Source organism: Artemia sp. Qi Xiang Cuo, chromosome 13, assembly GCF_049724085.1.
Source record: "Artemia sp. Qi Xiang Cuo chromosome 13, ASM4972408v1, whole genome shotgun sequence".
In the NCBI taxonomy this organism is placed as follows: Eukaryota; Metazoa; Arthropoda; class Branchiopoda; order Anostraca; family Artemiidae; genus Artemia; species Artemia sp. Qi Xiang Cuo.
Window position 1 is genome coordinate 32352632 of NC_142806.1, and position 26838 is coordinate 32379469.

Below are 26838 nucleotides of genomic sequence, written 5' to 3' on the forward strand. Positions count from 1 at the left end.
AATAATCAGACAAACACACATAATGGTAAGTCTAATTCGAAGGACAAACTAAATGAATAACACTCTGAAAAGAAAAGAAAAAAAACTCACAAAAGAAATGTTTTTAAGATTAGAGCTCCGACGCTTGAGGACTAAACTCCAATTTGTAATTGGCACTGACGCCATTCCAGACTGTATTTTTACATCAGGTCATTTTACTGACAGCGCTAGTTACCAAATAATCCCAACGCAATGCTGGGAAACATATGCACATAGTACATACCTGAACACAGGAATACCCTAACCCTAAGATTGAACTGGAGGACATCCTTAAGAGAAATTTCGACCAAGCAAATAAAATAAAAATATTGGAGTTCCTTTTTATCCTAGGGACCCTTCTTCCAGTAAAAGCATGGAGCGTGTTAGCCAAAGGCAGATTATTGAGCTCCCTTTTTTTTCTTTTTCTTTTCAAAGACAGTTGAATATTTGATACAGGGTGGATTCTTAAAAAAAAAAAAATTAAACTACATATCATAAACTTATATCCAATAATTTATGAAAAAAACTTGAATATATCAATCACTTGGTTCAAGAGACTTTTTTTTCACAGGTTAACATTTCTGAGTATCTGTACTTTTGCATATTTAATGGAGACAAATAACAAAGATAATGAAGGACATGATCTTATAGAACACGGTATTCTAAAATAATAGGCACAAATTGGTCAACAGCACAAATAAAACAAAAGAGAAAATATCACAAGCAATGGATGATCTAAATTTCCATTATTTATCGAGGTTCTCCCTCGCACTTATCACAATGGACTAATCCAGATTCATCACACACCATACAACGTAGAGAAACCATAAGATCGTTGAATTGAGGTCGCAATCCCGATTTCTTGTACCCATGGCAAGCAGAACAAGGAAAACATCTGTAATCACCACACTTTTGACAAACTCGACAGGAAGACGAGTGCTGTAAATAAATATAAATTATTTTCTTGTAAATATCACTGAGATTGTAGACTAACTGTTCAAAGACTCGAGTCAAATTATAGCCATATTTCTTGATAAAATCAATATTACTCACAACTAAGGTGCCAAAAACCTATACTGTGCCTAATTGGTGAGTTGAGCAATGCTCAAATTACAGGCTTAAAATTTAGATCGAACAATCCAGAGATCCTCCAAGTTCCTTAATACTTTCGATTTTTCGTAAAAAATAAATAAAATACTACCAGTGCTGCTAGCACCTTAAGCGGCGTAATTTGTTTATATTTTTGGAGGTGAATTAAATGTTTGAACTGAATTGAGTGAACGTTGATCAAAGGGCAATTTATTCTCCAATAAACTGCACTTGGAGACAGACAAATCCTAGGATGGATTTATTATAAAACTTAGAAATGTTGGCCCCATGTTATGATTAATTGTTTTCGTCTATGAGTAGCTTGTTCTTTCCTTTGTGTACTTCATTTTTTCCATATGTAAAGGCACTAGATGTCGTTGAGTTTCTTTTTCAACAGAGTTTCATTCTTGCACAATTTTTCTATGACTTAGCACAACAGTAATTTTATAGGTGAGACATAAAGATGTATTTTGTGAGGAGAGATCCCAATAATCTGTGGGGGGAATGCCTAAGCATTTTACTTTTTTTTTAACAAATTTTTGTTGTTGTCAAGGTTTGTTTTTGTTGTCACGGGAATGACAACAACTATTTTGCCACCCCCAAAACTGAAAAAGATTTCTCCAGGGAGATTCCCCCAGCGGCAAACTCCTCCTCGGCCCTAAATTCCCCCACGGACCCTCCTCCCGGCTTAAATCCCTCCCTTGCGGAGAAATCGTCCATGGAAAGTCCCCCCCCTCCCTAAAACAAACTCGTCCACGGGAAATCCCCCAGAAAAAATAGTTTAAGCAAAAGCAGCTTTTAAATATGTGTCACGCAGTCTGCCCTTTAATTTCAGACAGTGCGAAAAGTATTAAGAGGCCTTGGAAGAGGGGAGGAGAAATTGTATACCTAAGTCCTTCACAAGAGTGTGCTCAGCAACTACTGTAAGTTTCTTGGCGATCTGATGAACAGTATAATAATGCATACATGACACAGGAACAGACAAACACACACAGACATACATTTGATTTTATTTGTATATATATATATATATATATATATATATATATATATATATATATATATATATATATATATATATATATATATATATATAATATATGGATTCATTAGCTTTGCGAATCAGCTTTTTCAGTCTTATGCAAGCTTTGATGGTAAAAGTTAGGCAAGGTTAAAGTAGGTTATAAATCTCAGTAATGGTTAAAAACCTAACTCAGCCTAACCTTATCAAACCTGTCACCATTAAACCTAGTATAAAACTGAAAAAGTTAACTGACAAAGCTGACTAAATCCAAAGAGAAAAAAAATGTATTTCAGACATTCACCAGTGAATGTCGAAATTCACCAATTTCGGACTTTCACGGTAACATGTACATCGTTACACAAAAGTTTTTTGAACTTATTGTCTCTGAATTATGATGCTGTGAGTTTGAAGTCCCTAAATTCTATAGAATATTAATCAACTGATGACCTGTGGTTACTACTAGTCGTAAGATCAAAATCCAAACTGTGTTTTCCAGGTGATGTTGTTAAAAGCAATGTACTGTTTCTCATACGACGAAGCCTGAAACTAACAGGATATACCTACATACAGGAGGGGGGGGTTACCTAAGATTTGTCGAAGGTAATTCCTGTTGCTAAGTGAATAATATAGAATTTACATGAAAAATACGCTTCCCGCGCTTTAGTATTGGTGCAACCATTCAATTTTAGAAAAAGAAAAATACTAAAAGTAAATATAAATAAAAAAAAACGAAAATGTCCCAAAAGCAGGGAAGGAATTATTTTTAATTTTTTTGATGAAAACCTACGAAAAGTATTTTCAACAATATATGGATTAACTCCTCACCATTGACTTAGTAAAAAAAAGCAAACGAAAGTATTTCTTACGCAACAACACCAATTACTATAATAAAGCATTGATTGAAAATGATTTGAGCAGGAGGAGATGGGTTGTGCAACGTCCACTTTGATAAAGAGAATACGACGGAAAAGATGACAGCTGCCAGGTCATATATTCATTTATCAATACTACAAAAGAAGCAAAAGCGGACTTACTCATAGCATTCTTAAAATCCATCGAAGTTCACCAGTCTCGTTTAAACGGTCCACTGTTACAGTATTCTGGAATACAAAGAAATCGCAAAGTTAGAAAAGTTTTGGCCAACAGAGCTTAATGAATTACTACCTATACAACATAACCTACAACCTAAATGATGAAGAAATTACAGAACCTACACAGGTTGCCGCATCGCTGAGTACATTTTTCGCAAATATTGGCAATACCACAGCAAATTCCGTCGGGATACCATCTAAGTCATACAAAGAATCCCTTGGCCCAAAGTGCATGAAATCAATGGCAGTGAGTCCTGTAACACCAGGTGAGCTCGAAATACTCGTAAAAAATTTGAAGGGCTCTTCTGCTTCAGGTTTCGACCTGGTCCACACAAAGGCACTGAAAGCAGTAGTGACGACCATTGCTGAGCCGCTAACTTACCTTGTAAATCTTTCATTAGATAAAGGGGTCTTTCCTGAAATGTTAAAAAAGGCAAAGATAATACCTCTTCACAAAGGTGGAAGTCATACAGACACAGAAAATTATACACCAATCTCAATCTTATCAGTTTTCTCGAAAGTCTTTGAAACGCCAATGAAAAACCAGCTTTACCAATATTTAGAGGCCAAAGGCGTTTTTAACAGCCACCAATTCGGGTTTAGGCCGGGCCATTCAACCGAAGACGCCCTTATTTCACTAAGTTTATTCGTAGACAGAATCCTAGATTCGGGTGCTTTAACTGCAGCTGTGCTTTTAGATATTAAAAAAGCGATTGATAGCATTCACCAGGAAATACTACTAGGAAAGCTGGATCATATTGGAGTTCGTGGCCAAGTCCTATATTGGTTTAAGTCTTACCTTGAAAATCGTCGAATTTACACAGGAAATGACCATACAAATGATTTCGTAGTTAACTGCGGGATGCCACCGGACTATAGTTTAGGACCAGTTCTGTTTTTTATTCCTATAAATGATCTTAAGCAAGTACTGGTTTCTTCTAGTCGTATTCCTTATTACTGCAAACTATGTCACCCAAAAATGAAACTGAGATCTATAGTAGAAGTTAAGGACGACTGAACGGTATTTACGGATGACTCACTTATGGCAAGCTCTGAATGGAGCATCAAGTCTCTCAAATCAAAGCTACAAGAAATTCTTGAAGAAACGTACCTTTGGATGGACGCAAATCGTCTAGTCATCAACATTGACAAATCGAGTGTTTTATTTTTTTCACGCATAGATTCGCTGGCTCCTGATGTGATTGGTATTGAAACCTCTCATGGACTTATCAAGAGACCAGAAAAAGGACACGTTCGTTACCTAGGGGTTTTAATCGACGAAAACCTCTCGTTCAGACACCACATAGCAAGTGTCGAGAGGAAGCTTTCAAGGAACCTTGGAATCTTGAGAAAACTCAGTCACCATTTCCCTAAAAAAATACTGATCCTGATTTACAATGCTGCTATCAAGCCTCACATTCAATATTGCTCCACAGTTTGGCAATCTAATTTCAAGACACATTTACAGAGACTAAACTCAGTTCACAATAAAGCACTTAAAATTTTAGGCCCAGCACCGAACAGACTATCAATGGCATCACTTTACAGACTATCTTGCACCGTTTTTTGTTTTAAATATTTTTCAGGAACACTCCCATCACCATTTAGAGGCTTATTCACACTAGCATCACAAATCCATAGCTTAAATACACGATCTTCATCAGACATTTACATACCCCCGACACCGACAGCTAGGTCGGAATTTTCTCCTAGAATTGCGTGTGCTAGAGAGTGGAATGCACTTCCGCAAGAGCTGAGGTCATATAGGTCTCTCGGCTCCTTTAAAAACGAATGTGAAAAAATATCTAAAAGATTAAATATTTTTTACTAGATTTATTTTATTATTATTATGTTTATAATTTTTCGATATTATTATTAATTATCATATTTTAGTTTGATACTTCAAGGGGTGTGAGCAGAGGAGAAGTTGTGTTAAATTTATTGTTATTTGATGGTGGTTCGGGGTGGAAATTGGAGAGGACAGGAGGTCACGGTGTATTTAGAGTGTGCAATTATTACGGGCCCAAACGTGCATCAATGCACAAGGAACTAAGTTAAGTGTATTTTATATATTTTTTTGAATTAAAACCCATATTGAACTGAAAACTGAACTGAACTGAACAGAACCTTATATAACTTCTGCACCTTTGACACTCCTTAACTTAAAACAAAATTATCATGTTTTCCTTTAGCTTCTTCGTTTTTCATGACCTGGCGTTTCGGAAATAAAAATCTCTTTTTGTTGGCGAATCGTGAACTGATAAGAAATTTTGACCTTGATAGGTTATGAGCTGTGGAAGAAATTGCATGTTAAAGAACAGTTAATAATAAGGAACTGATAAAAGAGGAAATTCAAGTTCCTTTAAATGAAAAAAAAAGGCCGGAGACATCTGATGATAGCCAGAAAAATCATAAAAACCTAGTTTAAAAAACTAAATACAATAGTGGGTATTTTTTATACTTATTTGTTTTGATTTTACATTGCATTAGGTCAAACAAACAAAAAGCCACTTTTTTCCGAAATAGGACAACAAGTATACTTGTTTACAATTTGTTTTATTTAGTCTATTTTCTTCACACCAACCAAAACCAAACAACTCTCTCTCTCTCTCTCTCTCTCTCTCTTTCTCTCCCTCTCTCTCTCTCTCCCCCCCTCCCTCTCTCTCTCTCTCTCTCTGTCTCTATCTCTCTCTCTATCTATCTGTCTCTCTCTATTCCTCTCTCTCTTTCTCTCTCTCTCTCTCTCTTTCTCTCTCTCTCTCTCTCTCTCTCTCAACAAAGAGTCCGCAATTCCAAATTTTGAAATAGAACGGGCCAGCCTGTTATTACTGCTGTTATAAGGAAGAAGAGGACGACGTATTTGGGACATGTCCTTCATATTCAATAAAGCCACCCTCCTTATTGGATACCAGATGGTCAAAGAAGCCAAAGCCGCCTAAAAACTCCTCACGGCTAACTTTTGACCGAGATATAAGGACAGCTGAGATCTTGCTAGTACCGGGGTGAGAAGACGCCACCGCGGCGGTACGGTTTCGCAATAAGCACAGACGATTATTCCCAGCCTCTTGTTAGACCAAAAATACACAAGTTTGCAGCATTCAGAACAAAAATGACACTTTTCTAGCAACTAAAAAATAACCTGGGTCCCCTTCTCCAGAAACTATTTGGGCAGGTGTCCAACCTGAGAAAATATGTAGGCACACTCTTAACATGCTGTTAGTTTTGACTAAGGTTCAATATTATATTTTTCTGCTAAAAAAGGGAGTTATCGACTACGGTACTTCCGTTAAGGTCTTGCCTTTACTGCTTTTGGATATATCTTTTGTTTTATTATTGTGGAATATATGTTTTTTATATTTGTTATAAGCTATATATATTTTTATTAAAGCATCATAATCGCGTGATATTCGTGTTTCAGAATATTTAGGACTAAATGCTGCATATAAACACTTAAAACACAAATAAACACCAATATCAAAAATATATACAAATAGAAATACCAATAAAAGCACGCATCTAAATACCCCAAACAAATACGCCCGTAGAAAAATGATAAGTGTACAGTTATTTATTAAAACAGATGACAATACAACATTCGTTTTGTCTATCTAATTCTGTTATATCAAGATCATACAAGAACTCAAATATATACAGCAAGATACATAAGTATCTTATATATACGTTTGCCCCCGTTTAAATTCTTCAAAACATGTTTTTTGGAATTTTTATTGAGAAAAATCGAAAAAGCAAAACTTCCACCTATCCCTATATCTTAAAAAATACAATTTTCGTATCTTCTTAAAAGAAAAAATAGAAAAAATACTTAGCCCCCCCCCCTAAATTTTGTGAATTGGCGCCCATTATTGACTTAATAACGGCGAGTAGGAAGTAGGGGATCTTGAAAATGAATTTAATTCGTTGAAAGCAGCATTTTGCAGCTGATGTTTAGCAACAGCAATATTGCACAAGTGTTTAGTCAGCAAAATTTTGGGTACAAATCATTCCAAAGAATTGTTTGACAAACAAGGAACAAAAGAAGTAAACAATAATCTGTAAATGAAACAATGTGATTTGTATTCTGAAATTTACCGTTCTTCTTTATCAAGGTTATTACACGTATTATTATATAGTATTTGTTATTATACCACCTTGCCAAGTAAACTAGATGGTGTTTTTTTTCAGGAGAATCTTTACTTTATTTTACAACAATTATCTGAATCACAGCAATAGAAATTGTCAAGCTTTAACTTGCATGAATATAAAAGAACAAAAAATTACAGCAAAATATGCCATGTTCCTGTAACTAGACTTCAGATCAGCTGTGGTAAAGTTTTTTTTCCACTGGAATTTATGGCTAGCGTTTCTAAACTTGTCATGTTTAATGGATAGGTACCCTCCTTTCCCATATCCTATTAGGTTCATAGAATAATTGGAAGTTCCCATTTTTTCTTAAATACATTGTACATTCTTCTCTCTCTTATAGAAATATTTTAAATAGGAATTTGATTTCAAAATAAAATGGAGGAGAGACCGGGGGGGGGGATATTCTGAAAATAGAAGACATGGTTGATATATAAGAAGAATACAAAACGGACAAACAGAGATAAAAAACGTACAAAATTTTTTAGTTTGGGGAAAGGGGCGTGGTTTAGTCAACCTTAACCAAGTTAAAATCAGTTTTGCATTGGTTTTTTATATAAACACTACTAGATCATAGCCAAATGTTTATTTTAAATGGATTTAGATCCGATCGATCCAAAAAATTTGAAATTAATTCACGCTCAGTATTAACAGACTACCCTTGTAAATAGGAGTTTAAGAGCAAGTAAACCTGTACTACAAATATTGTCCAAAAGAAACACATACCCCAAGATGTCTGCCGTCAATGAAAAGTTGGGGCACAGTGACCTTATCGCCTCCGAGCCGTCGTTTGACCTCTTCTTGGTGTTCGATGCTTAAGTAGACATCCCTTTCCTCAAACTTGACCAACAGTGTTTTCAAAATTCTTCTAACTTTTAAACACTGAGTGAAAGTTTCTCGTATTATTCCCATTGACGTGATGTACGGTACGAGGCGGCCATTTTCTCTTTCTAGTGTCCCCTAAAAAAAATATTGAAAATATTAAACAATGTAGGGGTCAAATTAGGAGTTTTAGGGGTCAAATTATCTCCAAAGATACAGTTATTAGGCTTTTCAACTATGCTGAACAAAATGACAATCTAAAAATTTTGATTAGAAGATTTTAATACAAAAATGAGTTTTAGAGGGGGTTTAGTTGCCCTCCAATGATTTTGGTCACTTAAAAAGGGTACTATAGCTTTTAATTTCCGTTCATATGACCCCTATCCTGATATTTTTAGGACCACTGGGTCAATACAATTAATCACTCTTGAAAAACAATGCTCCCGATTGAATTTATCTGGTAAAAAATATAAAATACCACGTTTTAACAGACTTGGGACAGTCCCAAGTATGGGACCAAGCATGGCATAAGAAGTTAGTGACGGTGGAGTGGTTAGAAAAACTGTGCTGTAAAATTTATCGTTCAGCATTTTTTTTCTGAAAAGTTTTTGTAAGTATTTTCAGTGTTACTTCTCTTGGATAATTCAAAAATTTACTAAAGTATTTGCCTTTACTGATTTTGATTTCACCTTCTTCCCCCGAGGCCGTTTCCAGGAGGGGGATATTACCATTTTTCACTACCCCCCCCTCCAAATTTTTTTTCCTGACTCGTAAAAAATAGCGAAAATGTATATAAACAAATTTTTGATGCTTTTTGCGAGGTTTTTTTGTAAACTCCCCTCCTCCCAAAAAATAGACCCCCCCACAAAAAAATCCTGAAAAAGCCCTTGCGCACCACCCATGGAAATTTTACCGAGCGGTAAAAGGTTTCGGGCTACGGTCGAGATTATTCATGTTTCAGGCTGTGACCCTGAATGTTGTTTTGAAGACATTGTCTTTCGATTTTATTCTTCTTTTTCTCAGGATTTAGAGGATAACTGCTAGCTTTTCCTACTTTCTACTAGTCCATTTCTCCTTTGGTTTTGGAAGTCTGGGCCTGGCCACGCCCCTCTGCTCTAAAACCTCTCCCCCCCCCCCCCCCAAAAAAAAAAAAACAAAAAACAATGCTGGAGATTCGCCCATGTTTGTAAGTTAAATTTTGTTAGCTCATATTTTATTTTCTCTGCTGTTTTCTTTTGGCAATTGCAGTTGTGGTCGCTTCTTGACTTTATGAAAATACCAGTTTTTGTTGTTAATTATCCTTTTGTATAAAATTTCATTTTCAGCTGTTTTTTTGTTCATGCCACTTAAAGGGTTGTATTTATAGTAATATAATCACGCTTTAAATTATAGGACAACAGTGAAACTTGAAAATTAGAGACATGTTTTTAATTTGAAATATTTCAACTTACAAGCTCAATTACACGTTTTCTCAATAAAACATTTTTAAAAATAATTGAAATTGTTTCAAGGTTTTTTTTTGTCACATCTTTCTTTTTGCTTTTGATTTTTTTTTCAAGATTCAAGTAAAATTTGTACTATATTTGAAAGTTTCCCCAATTTGGTATATGTGGACAACACCCCTCATCAAACTCGGAAATTTGGTGAAAACACGAGAGCACATGAATTTGTGAAATAGCAATAAAGGGCCTATAATAGAAAATTAAAAGTGACTTGGGGTTACAAGGAAATCTGAAAAATTATATCGAAATGTCTTTTTATGCTTTTTTACGTTTTTACGAGTTGGAAGAATATTTCTGAAGGGGGTAGGGTCAAACCCCCAGTTTTTTTCCTTGATACGGCCTTGTTGGGAACCAATAGTAAGTTGTTCTTAGCCCTTGTAGTGTCGTTTAATAGACCTTGATAATTATAAGGCTTCGTTTTTTCTTTAAATTATAAATGTTTGAATAATGGTCTAGATTTTTAAATTTTCCAATTCTTTTTTTTCAAAAAATTCATAAAAATCTAAATTTACCTGAAAATTTTAAATTAAGATCAGTAATAAGAATACTTATTTACCTTTCGTCTAGGTTTCAGTAACTTATTTCTGGACATGAATTTATTTTAGGATGTAAATAACTTCAAGGCTTTGATCACATATATCTTGTATTTAGGAAACAAACCTAAACACGCATAATGTTGGACGAGCAGTTTTTCTGTGTACATAAATAAAAGATCTTAGTGTTAGTTAAAGCAAATAATTTGGGGATTTGCTCTGACCTTCCCTGACCTTGTGCTCTCACCTCTTGGGGATTTCCAAGATAGCTGAAGGACAAATTTGTTTACTCTCATATTTTTTTATACTTTGTTGGAATAATTATCATATAATTTTATTCTACATCAGTAAAAATTTGTATTTGAGTTATTTTTACTTTTAATATAAAAAAAACACAAAAATAATAAAATCACCATGTAAATTTGGAAAAATACAAAAAGAAAATCGTGTGACTACATCTGAAAAATCATCAGAAACCATCGGATATTATTCTAGATTAGATTATATAATATTATTTTACAGCCACGTAATAGGTGCAGTTAGCCTGCCTTCATTCAAGATTGTAAAAACACCCCAGCAGCGCAAGTAGAGTAACGTCATTTTGAGTTGAAATGATCACAAAAAAGGGACAAAGGCAACACACTGTAGGCCCAACATAAGGATTTTAGGTGTATAGAAGTGGTATGAATCAGATAATCATGACATCATTAATCTAAAGATAAAAAGGGGAAAAATAATGACGTCATATTCAATTACACGCATAATAACAGCAGGGATCATGACGTCACTTTTACTATATAAGGTGATAACCCAAACTGTGACAGTTATTATAGCAAAATGTTTTATCAAGTTCAGATGTTTAATATTCGTCCTAGAACAGTTACTATGTCTACGACAGTTCCTGGTAAGTTTACGAGGAAACAAGATAATGCATGGATACCACCTCGAAGGCGGAAGGATGTAAACCAAGCAAGTCTTCCTGAAATTATGTATCCCAGTAGCACGAGCAACAGTTATCTTGATCCCTGGAACGTACTAGCTCGGTGTAAGAACACAATTACTAAAAGAAATTTCGATATATATTCAGCCAAAGTCAAAGAAATCTTGCAGCAGTTTTGTAAAGAGGACTTTGAAGACGTAATAGAACTTTTTTGCAAAGAAGGCATAGAGTGTACAGCGTCCTCTGATGAAATCATCTACATTAACCTTCTCAAATCCATATGAAATGATGTTAGGGCTGACTAAGACAAAACAGTTCTACGTATGCTTAGAGGATTTACACATTATATATATTGGTAAAGAAAGTAAATGTAAAATAATCTTTAAAAGACAACTGGAATCTTTCAAAAATCAATTTAATAAAGATAAAACTAGTCTAGAGCAAAAGGAGTCTCATGAATCACTAATGAGTAATTTTGAAGAAAACGTTTTGAAATTTTACGGCAATATTTTGAAGAAGAACCTCATTTGCAATTAATTCGGAAGAGCCATTGCCAAGTATCTTATTGATATGAAGCAAGATGTTGCAATTCGAAGGGCGTTTATATTCTTTGAACATGCTGGAAAATAGTTCTTCGAGAACAATAAACAACAACTTCTTCGCATTCACAAATATGGAAAAGATTCTCAACAACCAAGTCGAGATAAATTTCGTTCGCAGGATTTGGTCGATCTCGTTGAATGCAAATGGAACACTGATCTAGGCCAGGATGATAGTAGTGGTAAGCAACATTATACTTCGGAAACCGCCATAGGACCATGTTATTCTGAGACAGCCATAGGACCATGTTATTCTGAGACTGCCATAGGACCATGTTATTCTGAGACCGCCATAGGACCATGTTATTCTGAGACCGCCAATGGACCAAGTTATTCTGAGACCGCCATAGGACCATGTTATTCTGAGACCGCCATAGAACCATGTTATTCTGAGACCGCCGTAGGATCATGTTATTCTGAGACCGCCAAAGGACCATGTTATTCTGAGACCGCCATCGAACCATGTTATTCTGCGACCGCCATATGACCATGTTATTCATAGACTGTCAATGTACAATGTTAGTCTGACACAACAATAGTACCAAGTTATTCAGAGACCGACATTGGACTATTATTGTTTGCGACCTCCATGAGATCATACCATTTTATGACTGCAATATTAACAATCTTAACCGAGATTGCCTAAAAACAGAATTCTACTGAGACCGCCATAGCACTTTCTACATTATATTCTATAGAAGCTTGACACCTTTTCAAAGAGATTCAGAGCTCCCTCACAGTCTGGGCCAACCACACATGTTTCTAGGCCAACCAGACATGTTTCTAGACCAACCAGACGAGTTTCTGGTGGGTATAGAATTTGAGAGTTGATAAAGTGAAATGATGTCACTATTCTAGTTTTTTCTAAACAGGAATTGCCTATAACTTAATAAAGGGTTAAGGTGATTAGCGATTACGAGCGAGGATAGTATGAATTGCTTGTGAAAAACCCCGGATGAATTAGCTTAAAATAAAGTTTTAACAAGAAATGTCTGAAAAGTAACGATAGAATGACATTGTGACCTGACCTTGCTTTACTTCTCCGATTTGGTCTGTATAATACATAAGTAACGCTTGAAAAGTATTGTCAATTTAAAATGTGATCTAATAGTCCCTTTGTTCCCCTATTTCTGAGGGGCAGAAGAAGGAGGGGGTCAGTTTTGGAGGTAAAACCAAAAATATTCAGAATCGAATACTCGAGCCAATCTCAAAATTAGCAGAAAAGAGTTGTTAACTCTGATAATTCTTTATAAATTTGAATAATACCTAACGACGAATCAAAAATGTTTGATTAACATTTGCAAAAAGGGGTAATAGGATTTGCGAATTGGAGAAGATGGGGGCGTTATGTACTGTATAATACACAAGTGATGTTTTGGAGAGTATTGTCAATTTAAAATAGTTTTAGAAATAAAAAAAATTTAACAAAAAATAATTGAAAAGTGGTTCGAGGAAAAGGGGGTGTGTGGAGGGCTCTGTTGTACGATGGGCTCAGTTAAAGGGAGGACAGTTACATGTAGGTGTAGGGAAAGGGGGATTGAGGTGCATGAAGGTTCAGTAGAACGAGGGGTCAGGTGAACGGGGGGTCACTTGTACAGGGCTTCAGTTAGACAGGATTTCAGTTACGTGGGGGGTTCAGGTGCAGGGGTGTTCAGGTATATGCGGAGTCAGGTACGTGGGGATTAGTTAAATGCGATTGATGGGCATAGTCTCATAAGAAAAAATTGGAGTTCACACTTAAACAGTTCTATTAAGAGCTATTTTTATGGAAATGGTTCATTTTTGAATTGAAACTATGCTTTTCTGACTGAAGATAAACATATGAATAAGAAAATGTGAAAAAGTACACAATTGAAACAGAGAAGTGTGTTTTGACGATATTTTATAGAGAATCTGCCTCAAGGGGAAGGCTCAGAGAGCCAATCGTTCCGCCTTTTCTGAGCGCTGGGGAGGGGGGAGGGATATGCCTCAAGGAGAAGGCTCAGAGGCCCTTCATTCCTCCATTTCTGTGGGGCAGGAGGGGGAGGGGGGCAATTTTGGCGGGAAAACCAAAAATAATAGTAATCGAAAATAAACGGGAATGTGCCTCACGGGGGAAGACGCAGAGGCCCTTCGTTCCCCCCCCCCCCCATGTTAGGAGGAGAGGGGAGGGGGGGTCAATGGGCAAGGGGAAATCCCATAGAATCAGGCTAAACCCGGAATAGGAGCGCGCTGATAGGCAGGGCTCAAAGATACGTCTTTCATGGATTACAGAGGTGAATGGAAGGGACGAGACGGACTTAGTTTTTTAGATTTCCGTGGGTGTTAAGTTCATTTTTCGGATTAGTTGATAATTAAACTTGAGTATTTCGGATTTTAACTTACATGAATTAGTAGACAATACTATTTAATTAGATGTGTATTGTTTTAAGACCTAGGTTGCGTAGATTTTTATGGATATTTGACTCCTGGAGTTTTTTAATTGAGAAGTTAACTTTAGTATTGTGTGGTGTTACGTGCCTGAAATCATGAATTAGAATAGTTAATTACCTGTTTAAGGTTTTGATACCTACGTTTTTTAGATTTTCGTGCGTGTTTGGTTCCCTGGGCTTATTATTTGAGAAGTTAACTTTAGTATTTCGTATTTGATGTGCCTGAAATCATGAATTAGAATATTTAATTAGCTGTTTGGGGATGTTTCAGACTCTGTTTTTTAGGTTTTCGTGTGTGTTTGACTCCTGGGGTTTATTATTTGACATTTTAACTTTCGTATTTTGTGGTTTTACGTGCCTGAAATCATAAATTAGAATATTTAATCAGCTGTTTAGGGTTTTCAGACCTAAGTTTTTTAGATTTTCAGGGATGTTTTACTCCTAGTATTTATTATTTGAAAAGTTAACTTTAGTATTTTGTGGTTTTACGTGCCTGAAATCATGAGTTAGAATAGTTAATTACCTGTTTAAGGTTTTCAGACCTACGTTTTTTAGATTTCCGTGCGTGGTTGGTTCCCGGGGTTTATGATTTGAGAAGCTAACTTTAGTGTTTCGTGATTTGACGTGCCTGAAATCATGAATTAGAATAGTTAATTAGCTGTTTGGGTTTTCAGACCTAGTTTTTTAGATTTTCGTGGGTGTTAGGTTCCTGGGATTTATTATTTGAGACGTTAACTTTAGTATTTCATAGTTTGACTTGCCTGAAATCATGAATTATAATATTTAATTGGCTATTTGGGGATTTTCAGACCTAGGTTTTGTAGATTTTCGTGTGTGTTTGATTCCTGGAGTTTATTATTTGAGAAGTTAACTTAAGTATTTTGTGGTTTTACGTGCCTGAAAACATGAATTAGAATAGTTAATTAGCTGTTTGGGTTTTCAGACCTACTTTTTTAGATTTCCATGCGCGTTAGGTTCCTGGGATTTATTATTTGAGAAGTTAACTTTAGTATTTTGTGGTTTTACGTGCATGAAATCATAAAATAGAATATTTAATTAGCTGTTACCTAGGTCTTTTAGATATTCGTGGATGTTTGACTCCCGGGGTTTATTAATTGAGAAGTTAAATTTATTATTGTGTTGTTTTATGAGCATGAAGTAATGAATTATAATAGTTAATTAAATGTTTAAGTTTTTCAGACCTAATTTTTTTATATTTTAATGAGTGTTTGGTTCCCGGGATTTATTATTTGACAAGTTAACTTTAGTATTTTGTGATTTGACGTGCCTGAAATCATGAAATAGAATATTTAATTAGCTGTTTGGGTTTTCAGACCTAGTTTTTTAGATTTTCGTGGGTGTTAGGTTCCTGGGATTTATTATTTGAGAAGTTAACTTTAGTATTTCATAGTTTGACTAGCCTGAAATCATGAATTAGAATATTTAATTGGCCGTTTGGGGATTTTCAGACCTAGGTTTCTTAGGTTTTCGTGTGTTTGACTCCTGGGGGTTATTATTTGAGAAATTAATTTTAGTATTTTGTTGTTTTACGTGCCTGAAATCAAAAATTAGGATATTTAATTAGCTGTTTAGGGTTTTCAGACCTAGTTTTTTTAAATTCTCGTGGATTTTTGACTCCTATGGTTTATTATTTGAGGAATTAACTTTAGTATTTTGTGGTTTTATGTGCCTGAAATCTTGAATTAGAGTAGTTAATTACCTTTTTAGGGTTTTCAAACCTAGGTTTTTTATATTTTATTTACGTGTGCGCACGTAACCTCGTCTAAATTAACCTTAAAAAATTAAATAAAGTCGACTTTGCATGTTTCTCTCACAATGTATCCGCCGTTGCGGGGTGTAATCAATCACCAATCAAGTTATCGTATATTGAGCAATCTCCGCTGTTTCTAATTGACCCCTAAAAAAATGGGTGTTGTCTGAAAAACCAGCCTGGTTGAAAACGTGCAGTTTTCGTACTGCTCACTTTTTTGCAATGTGTAGGAACGAGTGGGGAGTCCCCGCTCGTTTTGAAAGGTACCAAGGAAAGGCAAGCAAATAGCATGTAGTTTTAAAACGTGTTTAAACAACGTCTAAAGCTAAATCCGTGGCAGATTTGAAAAAATCTTTTGGAAAACCAAAAAACGTGTAAGGGGGGCCTACTATTATTGCCGATGGCAGAATGAGGCCCCCCGTCCAAATTATCGCAGAAAGCAGGGCCAGGACCGTCAAGAGAGGTCCAAATTACAGAAATTTCCGAATTTCCAGAAAAGGGATCGCAAATAGTGGGTATGTACTATACTATCATACCCCGACTTTGATTTTTATGATTTTGTTGTTAATTTCAATAGGCAGTCACAACATTTGGCTGATAACTTTAAAGCTGGGAGAATTAGTAAGTAAATCTGAAAATGGCAGTCAATAACCAGTGATTTGAATATTTTGAATATTGTGGCCTCAGGCTATAAGATTGAATTTGAGAAAACACCACTAAAAGCTTTGAAAACAAAAAACAAAAGTTTTACGTTTGAAGAAATAGAGGCTGTAAGAAAGGAAGTTGATATTTTATTGCATTAAGGTGTTATTGTTAAAGTACCCAAATTCAGAATAAAGAAAATACGTTGTATTTATCCCGTTTTTACAGTCCCAAAGAAAGATGGGTCTACCCGGTTTATTCTTAACCTTAAAAATTTAAATGAAAACCTTAAATATTACCATTTTAAAATGGAAAGTGTTCATTCTGCGGTTCTTTGTTGACAAAAAATTGTTATATGACCTCTATTGACCTAGTCGATTTTTATTATTCATTCCCTGTTGATTTTGAAGATCAAATGTGGCTTTGTTTTCAAGTTGACCTTTGTTATTCGTTTACTTCAATGCCAAATGGCTTATCATCGGCCCCGATGGTTCTTACGAAACTTATGAAACCTGTTATCTCCCTGCTTCGAAGAAAAGGGTATTTGTCAGTTACGTATTTAGACGATTCTCTCCTTCTAGGAAGGTCATATTTAGAGTGTCAAAATAATGTCTATGAAACAGCGAAATTACTGTCAGAACTGGGGTTTGTGATCCACCCGGGAAAGTCAGTTCTCATTCCAAGCCAACAAATAGAATTTCTGGGCTTTTTGTTAGATTCGCGATCAATGCTTATTTTCCTGCCGGAAAAAAAATTAAAAAAGTTATACATTTGGTTTCAAAAATTCTTAGTCAAAAATTGACTACGATTCAAGAATTAGCTGAAAATTCTACATCGTGTATCTAAGTCGAGAAAAAAATAAAGAGTTTGTTACTTACTTAGAATTTTGTCAAAATTTCTTGAACGAAATGTCTTTTTGTTTATCCAGCAGGCAAATTCAAGAAAGAATTTGCTGCTTACTAAAATTTTTTCATAATTTCTTTTATGAAATTTCTGTGTTGTGTATCCAAGAGGTGACTTCAAAGAGTTTGTTACTTACTTACAAATTTTCATAATTTATTGAATGAAATTTCCGTATTGTATATCCAAGAGGTGAAAACAATAAAGAGTTTGTTACGTACTTGCGATTTTTCATAATTTATTGAATGAAGTATCTGTACTGTATATCCAAGAGGTGAAATCAATAAAGAGTTTGTTACTTACTTAAAAATATTTTCATACTTTCTTGAATGAAATTTCTGTGTTGTGTATCCAAGAGTTGACTTCAAGAAAGAAATTGTTACTTACTGAGAATTTTTTCATAATTTCTTAAATTAAATTTCTACATCGTGTATCTAAGTCGTGAAAACAATAAAGAGTTTGTTACTTACTTTGAATTGTATCAGAGTTTCTTGAACGAAATGTCTTTTTGTTTATCCATTAGGTGAATTCAAAAAAGAATTTGCTATTTACTTACAATTTTTTCATAATTTCTTTCATTAAATTTCTGTATTGTGTATCCGAGAGGTGACTTCAAGAAAGAATTTGTTACTTACTTTCTTAAAATTTTTTCATAGTTTTTTCAATGAAGTTTCTGCATTGTTTATCCAAGAGGTAACACCAGAAAAGAGTTTGTTACTTGCTTACAATTTTTTTTATAATTTCTTAAATGAAATTTCTGCATTGTGTATCAAAGAGGTAACATCAAGAAAGAGTTTGTTACTTACATAGAATTGTGTCATAATTTCTTGAACGAAATTTCTCTTTGATTATCAATCAGGTGAATTCAAGAAAGAATTTGCTACTTATTTACAATTTTTTCATAATTTCTTTTATGACATTTCTTTATTCTGTATCCAAGAGGTGACTTCTAGTAATAATTTGTTAATTTCTTAAGTACATTATTTTCATAGTTTCTTCAATGAAGTTTCTGCATTGTTTAGCAAAGAGGTAATATCAGAAAAGAGTTTGTTACTTGCTTACAATTTTTTTATAATTTCTTAAATGAAATTTCTGCATTGTTTATCAAAGAGGTAACTTCAAGAAAGAGTTTGTTAATTACTTAGAATTTTGTCATAATTTCTTGAACGAAATGTCTTTTTGTTTATCCAGCAGGTGAGTTCAAGAAAGAATTTGCTACTTACTTATAATTTTTTTCCTAATTTCTTTAATGAAATTTCTGCATTGTGTATCCAAGAGGTCACTTCAAGAAATAGTTTGTTACTTATTTAAAATTTTTTCATAGTTTCTTAAATGAAGTTTCTGCATTGTGTATCCATGATGTGATTTCAGGAAAGAGTTTGTTACTTGCTTACAATTTTTTCATAATTTATTGAATGAAATATCCGCATTTTATATCCAAGAGGTGAAAACAATAAAGAGTTTGTTACTTACTTGCGATTTTTTCATAATTTATTGAATGAAGTATCTGTACTGTATATCCAAGAGGTGGAATCAATAAAGAGTTTGTTACTTACTTACAAATATTTTCATAATTTCTTGAATGAAATTTCCGTATTGTGTATCCAAGAGTTGACTTTAAGAAAGAAATTGTTACTTACTGAGAATTTTTTCATAGTTTCTTGAATGAAATTTCTTCATCGTTTATCTAAGTCGTGAAAACAGGAAAGAGTTTGTTATTTACCTAGAATTTTTTCATAATTTCTTGAACGAAATATCATTTTGTTTATCCAGCAGGTGAATTCAAAAAAGAATTTGCTACTTACATACAATTTTTTTCAGAGTTTCTTTAATGAAATTTCTTTATTGTGTATCCAAGAAGTGACTTCAAGAAAGAATTTGTTACTTACTTACTTACTTACATTTTTTTCATAATTTCTTAAATAAAGTTTCTGCATTGTGTATCCAAGAGATGACTTCCGGAAAGAGTTTGTTAGTTGATTACAATTTTTTCATAATATCTTAAATGAAATTTCTGCATTGTGTATCCAAGAGGTAACTTCAAGAAAGAGTTTGTTACTTACTTAGAATTTTGTCATTATTTCTTGAACGAAATGTCTTTTTGTTTATCCAGCAGGTTAATTCAAGAAAGAATTTGCTACTTACTCACAATTTTTTCATAATTTCTTTAATGAAATTTCTGCATTGTTTATCCAGGAGGTGACTTCAAGAAAGAATTTTTACGTACTTATTTACAATGTTTTCTTAGTTTCTCACATTAAGTTTCTGCAGTGTATAACCAAGCTGTTACTTCAGGAAAGAGTTTGTCAATTGCTTACGATTTTTTCATAATTTATAGAATTAAACATCCGAAGTGTTTATCCAAGAGGTTAATAAAATAGATTTCTTGAATGAAGTTTACGTATTGTGCATTAAAGAGTTGAATTCAAGAAAGAAATTGTTTCTTACTGAGATTTTTTTCATAATTTCTTGAATTAAACTTCTACATCGTGTATTTAAGTCGTGAAAACAATATAAAGTTTGTTACTTACTTAGAATTTTGTCATAATTTCTTGATGAATTCAAGAAAGAATTTGCTACTTACTTACAATTTTTTTATAATTTCTTTAATGGAATTTCTGTATTGTGTATCCAAGAGGTGACTTCAAGGAAGAACCTGTTACATACTAAAGTTAACTTTTCAAATAATGAACCCCAGGAGTCAACCATCCATTAACATCGAAAAAACTACGTCTGAAAACTCAAACAGCTAATTAACTATTCTAATTTATGCTTTTAGGCACGTCAAACCATGAAATACTAAAGTTAACTTCTCAAATAATAAACCCCAGGAGTCAAACACACGCAAAAATCTAAGAAACCTAGGTTTGAAAACCCTAAACATGTAATTAACTATTCTAATTCATGATTTCAGGCACGTAAAACCACAAAATACTAAAGTTAATTTCTCAAATAATAAACCCTAGGAGTCAAACATCCACGAGAATCTAAAAAACCTAGGTCTGAAAACCCTAAACAGCTAATTAAATATTCTAATTAATGATTTAAGGAACGAGAAATCACAAAATACTAAAGTTACCTTCTCAAGTAATAAACCCCAGGAGTTAAACACACACGAAAACCTAAAAAACCTAGGTCTGAAATCCCCAAAGAACCACTTAAATATTCTAATTCATGATTTCAGGCACTCATGATTTCAGGCACGTCAAATACAAAATACTAAATTTAACTTCTAAAACAATACATCCCAGTAACCTAACGCTAAAGAAAATATAAAAAACTTGGTCTTAAAACCCCAACAGCTAATTAAATATTCTGTATTATGATTTCAGTCAAGTAAAACCACAAAATTCTAAATTTAATTTCTAAAATAATAAATTCTAGGAACTGAGGCTCAAGTAAATATACAAAACTATTTTTGGAAACCCTAACATATAATTGACTAGTCTATTTCATTATGTCAGGCACGTCAAATCACGAAATACTAAGGTCAGCTTCTCAAGTAATAACCCCCGAGACCCAAACACACACAAAAATCTAAAAAAACGTAGGTCTGAAAACCTTAAATAGGTAATTAACAGTAGAGATGACCCTATAACTCGCACGAGTCACCCCTGCTGCCACCTGCAACTTTTTTTACATATTTTATATCTGTTTGTTGTTAGTGAGAATGAAAAAATAGGAACTTTTTCACATATATGGATGTTTTATTGGATGGTTATTTTTGTTGGTTAATTTATTTGATTTTTTTCATTGATGTTTATTGGTTTTTGTCAATGAGAATTTGAAAACCAGGAACTTTTTCACATTTTTGTATGTTTTTATGGTTTTGTCAGTGATAATCTGATAAAAAGTAACTTTATCACATTTATGTCTGTTTTTATGGTTGTTGTCAGTGAGAATTTGAAAAACAGGAATTTTCTCACATTTATGTATGTTTGTTGTCAGTGCGAATTTGAAAAACAGCTCTCACTCTCACTGACAACTCTCTCTCTCTCTCTCCCTCTCTCCCTCACTTTCTCTATCTCTCTCTCTCTCACTCTGTCTCTCTCTCTCTCTCTCTCTATCTCTCTCTCTCACTCCCTCTCTCTCTCCCGCTCTCTCTCTCTCTCTCTCTCTCTCTCTCTCTCTCTCTCTCTTTCTCACTCTGTCTCTCTCTCTCGCTCTCTCTCTCTCTCTTTCTATCTCTCTCTTTCCCTCTCTCTCAACAAAGAGTCTACAATTCCAAATTTTGTAATAGAACGGGCCAGCCTATTATTACTGCTGTTCTAAGGAAGAAGAGGCCGACGTATTTGCTCTCTCTCTCTCTCTCTCTCTCTCTCTCTCTCTCTCTCTCTCTCTCTCTGTCTCTCTCTGTCTCTCTCCCTCTCTCTATCTCTATCTCTCTCTCTCTCTCTCTCTCTCTCTCTGTCTCTCTCTCTCTCTCTCTCTCTCTCTCTCTCTCTCTCTCTCTCTCTCTCTCTCTCTCTCTCTCTCTCTCTCTCTCTCTCTCTCTCTCTCTCTCTCTCTCTCAACAAAGAGTCCACAATTCCAAATTTTGTAATAGAACGGGCCAGCCTGTTATCACTGCTGTTCTAAAGAAGAAGAGGACGACGTATTTGGGACATTTCCTTCATATGCAATAAAGCCACTCTCCTTATTGGATACCAGATGGTCAAAGAAGCCAAGGCCGCCTAAAAACTCATCATGGGTAACTTTTGACCGAGATCTAAGGACGGCTGAGATCTTGCTAGTCCTTGGGTGAGAAGACTCCACCGCGGCGGTACGGTTTCGCAATAAGCACAGACGATTCAGTGACGCTCTAGGCGCGCCATTAAAGGCTCTGGAGGAAGCCAAGAAGCTATAAAAAGGCACTGGAGGAAGCTCTCTCTGTCTCTCTCTCTCTCTTTCTCTCTCTCTCAACAAAGAGTCCACAATTCCAAATTTTGTAATAGAACGGGCCAGCCAGTTATTACTGCTGTTCTAAGGAAGAAGAGGACGACGTATTTGGGATATGTCCTTCATATGCAATAAAGCCACCCTCCTTATTGGATACCAGATGGTCAAAGAAGCCAAGGCCGCCTAAAAACTCCTCACGGCTAACTTTTGACCGAGATCTATGGACGGTTGAGATCTTGCTAGTACCGGGGTGAGAAGACGCCACCGCGTCGGTTAGATTTCGTAATAAGCACAGACGATTCAGTGACGCTCTAGGCGCGCCATTAAAGGCTCTGGAGGAAGCCAAGAAGCTAGAAAAAGGCACTGGAGGAAGCTAAGAAGCTAGAAAAATAGGAAAATCCCTAAAAAGGAGTGGGGATTTAGGAAGCCGATAATTATTCCTTAGCAACAGCAATATTGCACAAGTGTTTGGTCAGCAAAATTTTGGGTACAAATAATTCCAAAGACTTGTTTGACAAATAAGGAACAAAAGAAGTAAACAATAATCTGTAAATGAAACAATGTGATTTGTATTCTGAACTTTACCGTTCTTCTTTATCAAGGTAATTACACGTATTATTATATAGTATTTGTTATTATACCACCTTGCCAAGTATACTAGATGGTGTTTTTTTTCAGGAGAATCTTTACTTTATTTAACAACAATTATCTGAATCAAACCAATATAAATTGTCAAGCTTTAACTTGTATGAATATAAAAGAAGAAACAAATACAGCAAAATATGCCATGTTCCTGTAACTAGACTTCAGATCAGCTGTGGTAAAGTTTTTCTCTCTCTCTCTCTCTCTCTCTCTCTCTCTCTCTCTCTTTCTATCTCTCTCTTTCCCCCTCTCTCAACAAAGAGTCTACAATTCCAAATTTTGTAATAGAACGGGCCAGCCTGTTATTACTGCTGTTCTAAGGAAGAAGAGGACGACGTATTTGGGATATGTCCTTCATATGCAATAAAGACACCCTCCTTATTGGATACCAGATGGTCAAAGAAGCCAAAGCCGCCTAAAAACTTACTGCTCTAAACCCTCCCCCCCCCCCAAAAAAAAATAAAAAACGATGCTGGAGATTCGACCCTGTTTGTAAGTTAAATATTTGTTAGCTCATATTTTTTTTTCTCTGCTGTTTTCTTTTGGCAATTGCAGTTGTGGTCGCTTCTTTAGTTTATAAAAATCTCAGTTTTTGTTGTTAATTAGCCATGTATACTAAATTGCGTTTTCCGCTGTTGTTTGGTTCCTGCCACTTAACGGGTTGTATTTATCGTAAGATGATCGTACTACAAATTATAGGACAACAGTAAAACTTGAAAATTAGAGACATGTTTTTACTTTGCAATATTTTAACTTCCAAACTCATTTACACAATTTTGGAAGAAAACCTTTGTAAAAATAAAGGAAGTTATTCAAATTTTTTATTTTAACATATTTATTTTTGCTATTTATTTTTTTTTCAAGATTTAAGTAATGTTTTTAATATATTTGACAATTTCCACAATTTTGCATTTGTAGACAACAACCCTCATAAAACTCTTAAATTTGATGAAAACACGAGAGCACATGAGTTTGTGAAATAGCAATAAAGGGCCTATAATAGAAAATTAAAAGTGACTTGGGGTTACAAGGAAATCTGAAAAATTATATCGAAAATCTCTTTTTAGCTTTTTTACGTTTTTACGAGTTGGAAAAATATTTCTGAAGGGGGTAGGGTCAAACCCCTAATTTTTTTCTTAATACGGCCTTGTTGGGAACCAATAGTAAGTTGTTCTTAGCCCTTGTAGTGTCGTTTAATAGACCTTTATCATTATTAGGCTTCGTTTTTTCTTTCAATTATAAAGGTTTGAATCACGGTCTCTATATTGAAATTATCCATTTACAGTTTTTCAAAAAATGCATAAAATTCAAAATTTAACTGAAAATGTTAAATTAATTTCAGTATTAAAAATAATTATTTAGCTTTCGTCAAGGTTTCAGTAACTTATGTCTTGACATGAGATTATTTTAGGATGTAAATGACTTCAGGGCTTTGATCTCTACATATATCTTGTATTTAGAAAAAAAAATCAAAACAGGCATAATGTTGGACAAGCAGTTTTTCTGTGTACATAAATAAAAGATCTTAATGTTAGTTAAAGCAAATAATTTCGTGATTTGCTTTGACCTTCCCTGACCTTGTGCTCTCACCTCTTGGAAATTTCCAAGATAGCTGAAGGACAAATTTGTTTACTCTCATATTGGCTTATACTTTGTTGGAATAACTATCATATAATTTTATCCTACATCAGGAAAAATTTGTATTTGCGTTATTTTTACTTTTAATAAAAAAACACAAAAATAATAAAATTGCCTTCTCAATTTGGATTAATACAAAAAGAAAATCATGTGACTACATCTGAAAAATCATCAGAAACCTTTGGATATTATTCTAGATTAGATTATATAACATTATTTTTCAGCCACGTAATAGGTGTAGTTAGCCTGCCTTCATTCCGATTGTAAAAACACCCCAGCAGTGCAAGTAGAGTAACGTCATTTTGAGTTGAAACGATCACAAAAAAGGGATAAAGGCAACACACTGTAGGCCCAACATAAGGATTTTAGGTGTATAGAAGGGGTATTAATCAGATAATCAGGACATCATTAATCTAAAGATAAAAAGGGGAAAAATAATGACGTCATATTCAATTACACGCATAATGACAGCAGGGATCATGACGTCACTTTTACTATATAAGGTGATAACCCAAACTGTGACAGTTATTATAGCAAAATGTTTTGTCAAGTTCAGAAGTTTAATATTCGTCCTAGAACAGTTACTATGTCTACGACAGTTCCTGGTAAGTTTAAGAGGAAACAAGATAATGCATGGAGAACACCTCAAAGGCGGAAGGATGCAAACCAAACAAGTCTACCTGAAATTGTGTATCCCAGTAGCAAGAGCAACAGTTATTACAGAAAGATGTCTTATAAAATTAAGTATCACCAGTTTAACTCACTAGCTTGGTATAAGAACACAATTAATAAAAGAAATTTCGATATATATTCAGCCAAAATCAAAGAAATCTTGCAGCAGTTGTGTAAAGAGGACTTTGAAGACGTAATTGAACATTTTTGCACAGAAGGCATAGAACATACAGCGTCCGCTGATGAAATCATCTACATTAACCTTCTCAAATCCATAAGAAATGATGCTAAGACTGCAAAGCAGTTCGACGTATGATTAGTGGATTTATACATTAGATATATTGTTAAAGAAAGTAAAAGGCAAATAACACTGGAATATTTAAAAAATGAAATGAATAAGGAGAAAACTACTCTAGAGCAAAAGGAGTCTCACGAATCACTGAGTAATTTTGAAGAAAACGTTTTGAGATTGTACGGCAATATTGTGAAGGAGAACCTCATTTGCAATGAATTTTGCAGAGCCATTGCCAAATATCTAATTGATATGAAGCAAGATGTTGCAATTCGAAGAGCATATATATTCTTTGAACATGCTGGAAAACAGTTCTTCGAGAACAATAAACAACAACTTCTTCGCATTCACAAATATGGAAAAGATTCTCAACTACCAAGTCGAGATAAATTTCGTTCTCAGGATTTTGTCGATCTCGTTGAATGCAAATGGAACACTGATCTAGGCCAGGATGATAGTAGTAGGAATCAACATTATACTTCTGAGACCGCCATAGGACCATGATATTCTGAGACAACCATAGGACCATGGTCTTCTGAGACCGCCAGAGTACCATGTTATTTTGAGACTGCCATAGTATGATGTTATTCTGAGACCGGCCTAGGACCCTATTATTCTGAGACTGCCATAGGATCATGCTATTTTGAGACCGCCTTAGGACCATGTTATTCTGAGACCGCCATAGGACCATGTTATTCTGAGACCGCCATAAGACCATGTAATTCTGAGACCGCAATAGGACCATGTTATTCTGAGACCGCCATAGTACCAGGTTAGTCTCAGACCGCCATAGGACCATGTTATTCTGAGACCGCCATAGTACCATGTTATTCTGAGACCGCCCTAGGACCATGTTATTCTGAGACTTCCATAGGACCATATTATTCTGAGACCGCCATAGGACCATGATATTCTGAGACCGCCATAGGACAATGTTATTCTGAGACCGCCATAGGACTATGTTATTCTGAGACCGCCATAGGACCATGTTATTCTGAGACCGCCATAGGACCATGTTATTCTGAGACCGCCATAGGACCATGTTATTCTGAGGCCGCCATAGGACCATATTATTCTGAGACCGCCATAGGACCAGGGTATTCTGAGACCGCCATAGGACCATGATATTCTGAGACAGACAAAGGACCATGTTATTCTGAGACCGCCATAGGACCATGTTATTCTGAGACCGCCATAGGACCATGTTGTTCTGAGACCGTCATAGGACCATGTT

At 34.8% G+C, this 26838-nt stretch overlaps 2 protein-coding genes across 2 annotated transcripts in view; both read right to left on the minus strand.

Moving 5' to 3' along the window:
* The window catches only part of LOC148945197 (uncharacterized), a 350765-nt gene that overhangs the window by 302330 nt on the left and 21597 nt on the right, over positions 1 to 26838 (minus strand). The gene's annotated exons all lie outside the window — the stretch shown is intronic.
* Positions 769 to 10515, minus strand: LOC148945202 (glutaredoxin domain-containing cysteine-rich protein CG31559-like). Its single transcript, XM_089098973.1, has 3 exons — positions 10444 to 10515; positions 8089 to 8322; positions 769 to 957 (listed from the first exon to the last, which is right to left on the minus strand). The coding sequence occupies exons 1-3, from the start codon at positions 10513 to 10515 to the stop codon at positions 769 to 771; spliced, it is 495 nt and encodes a 164-aa protein (XP_088955099.1).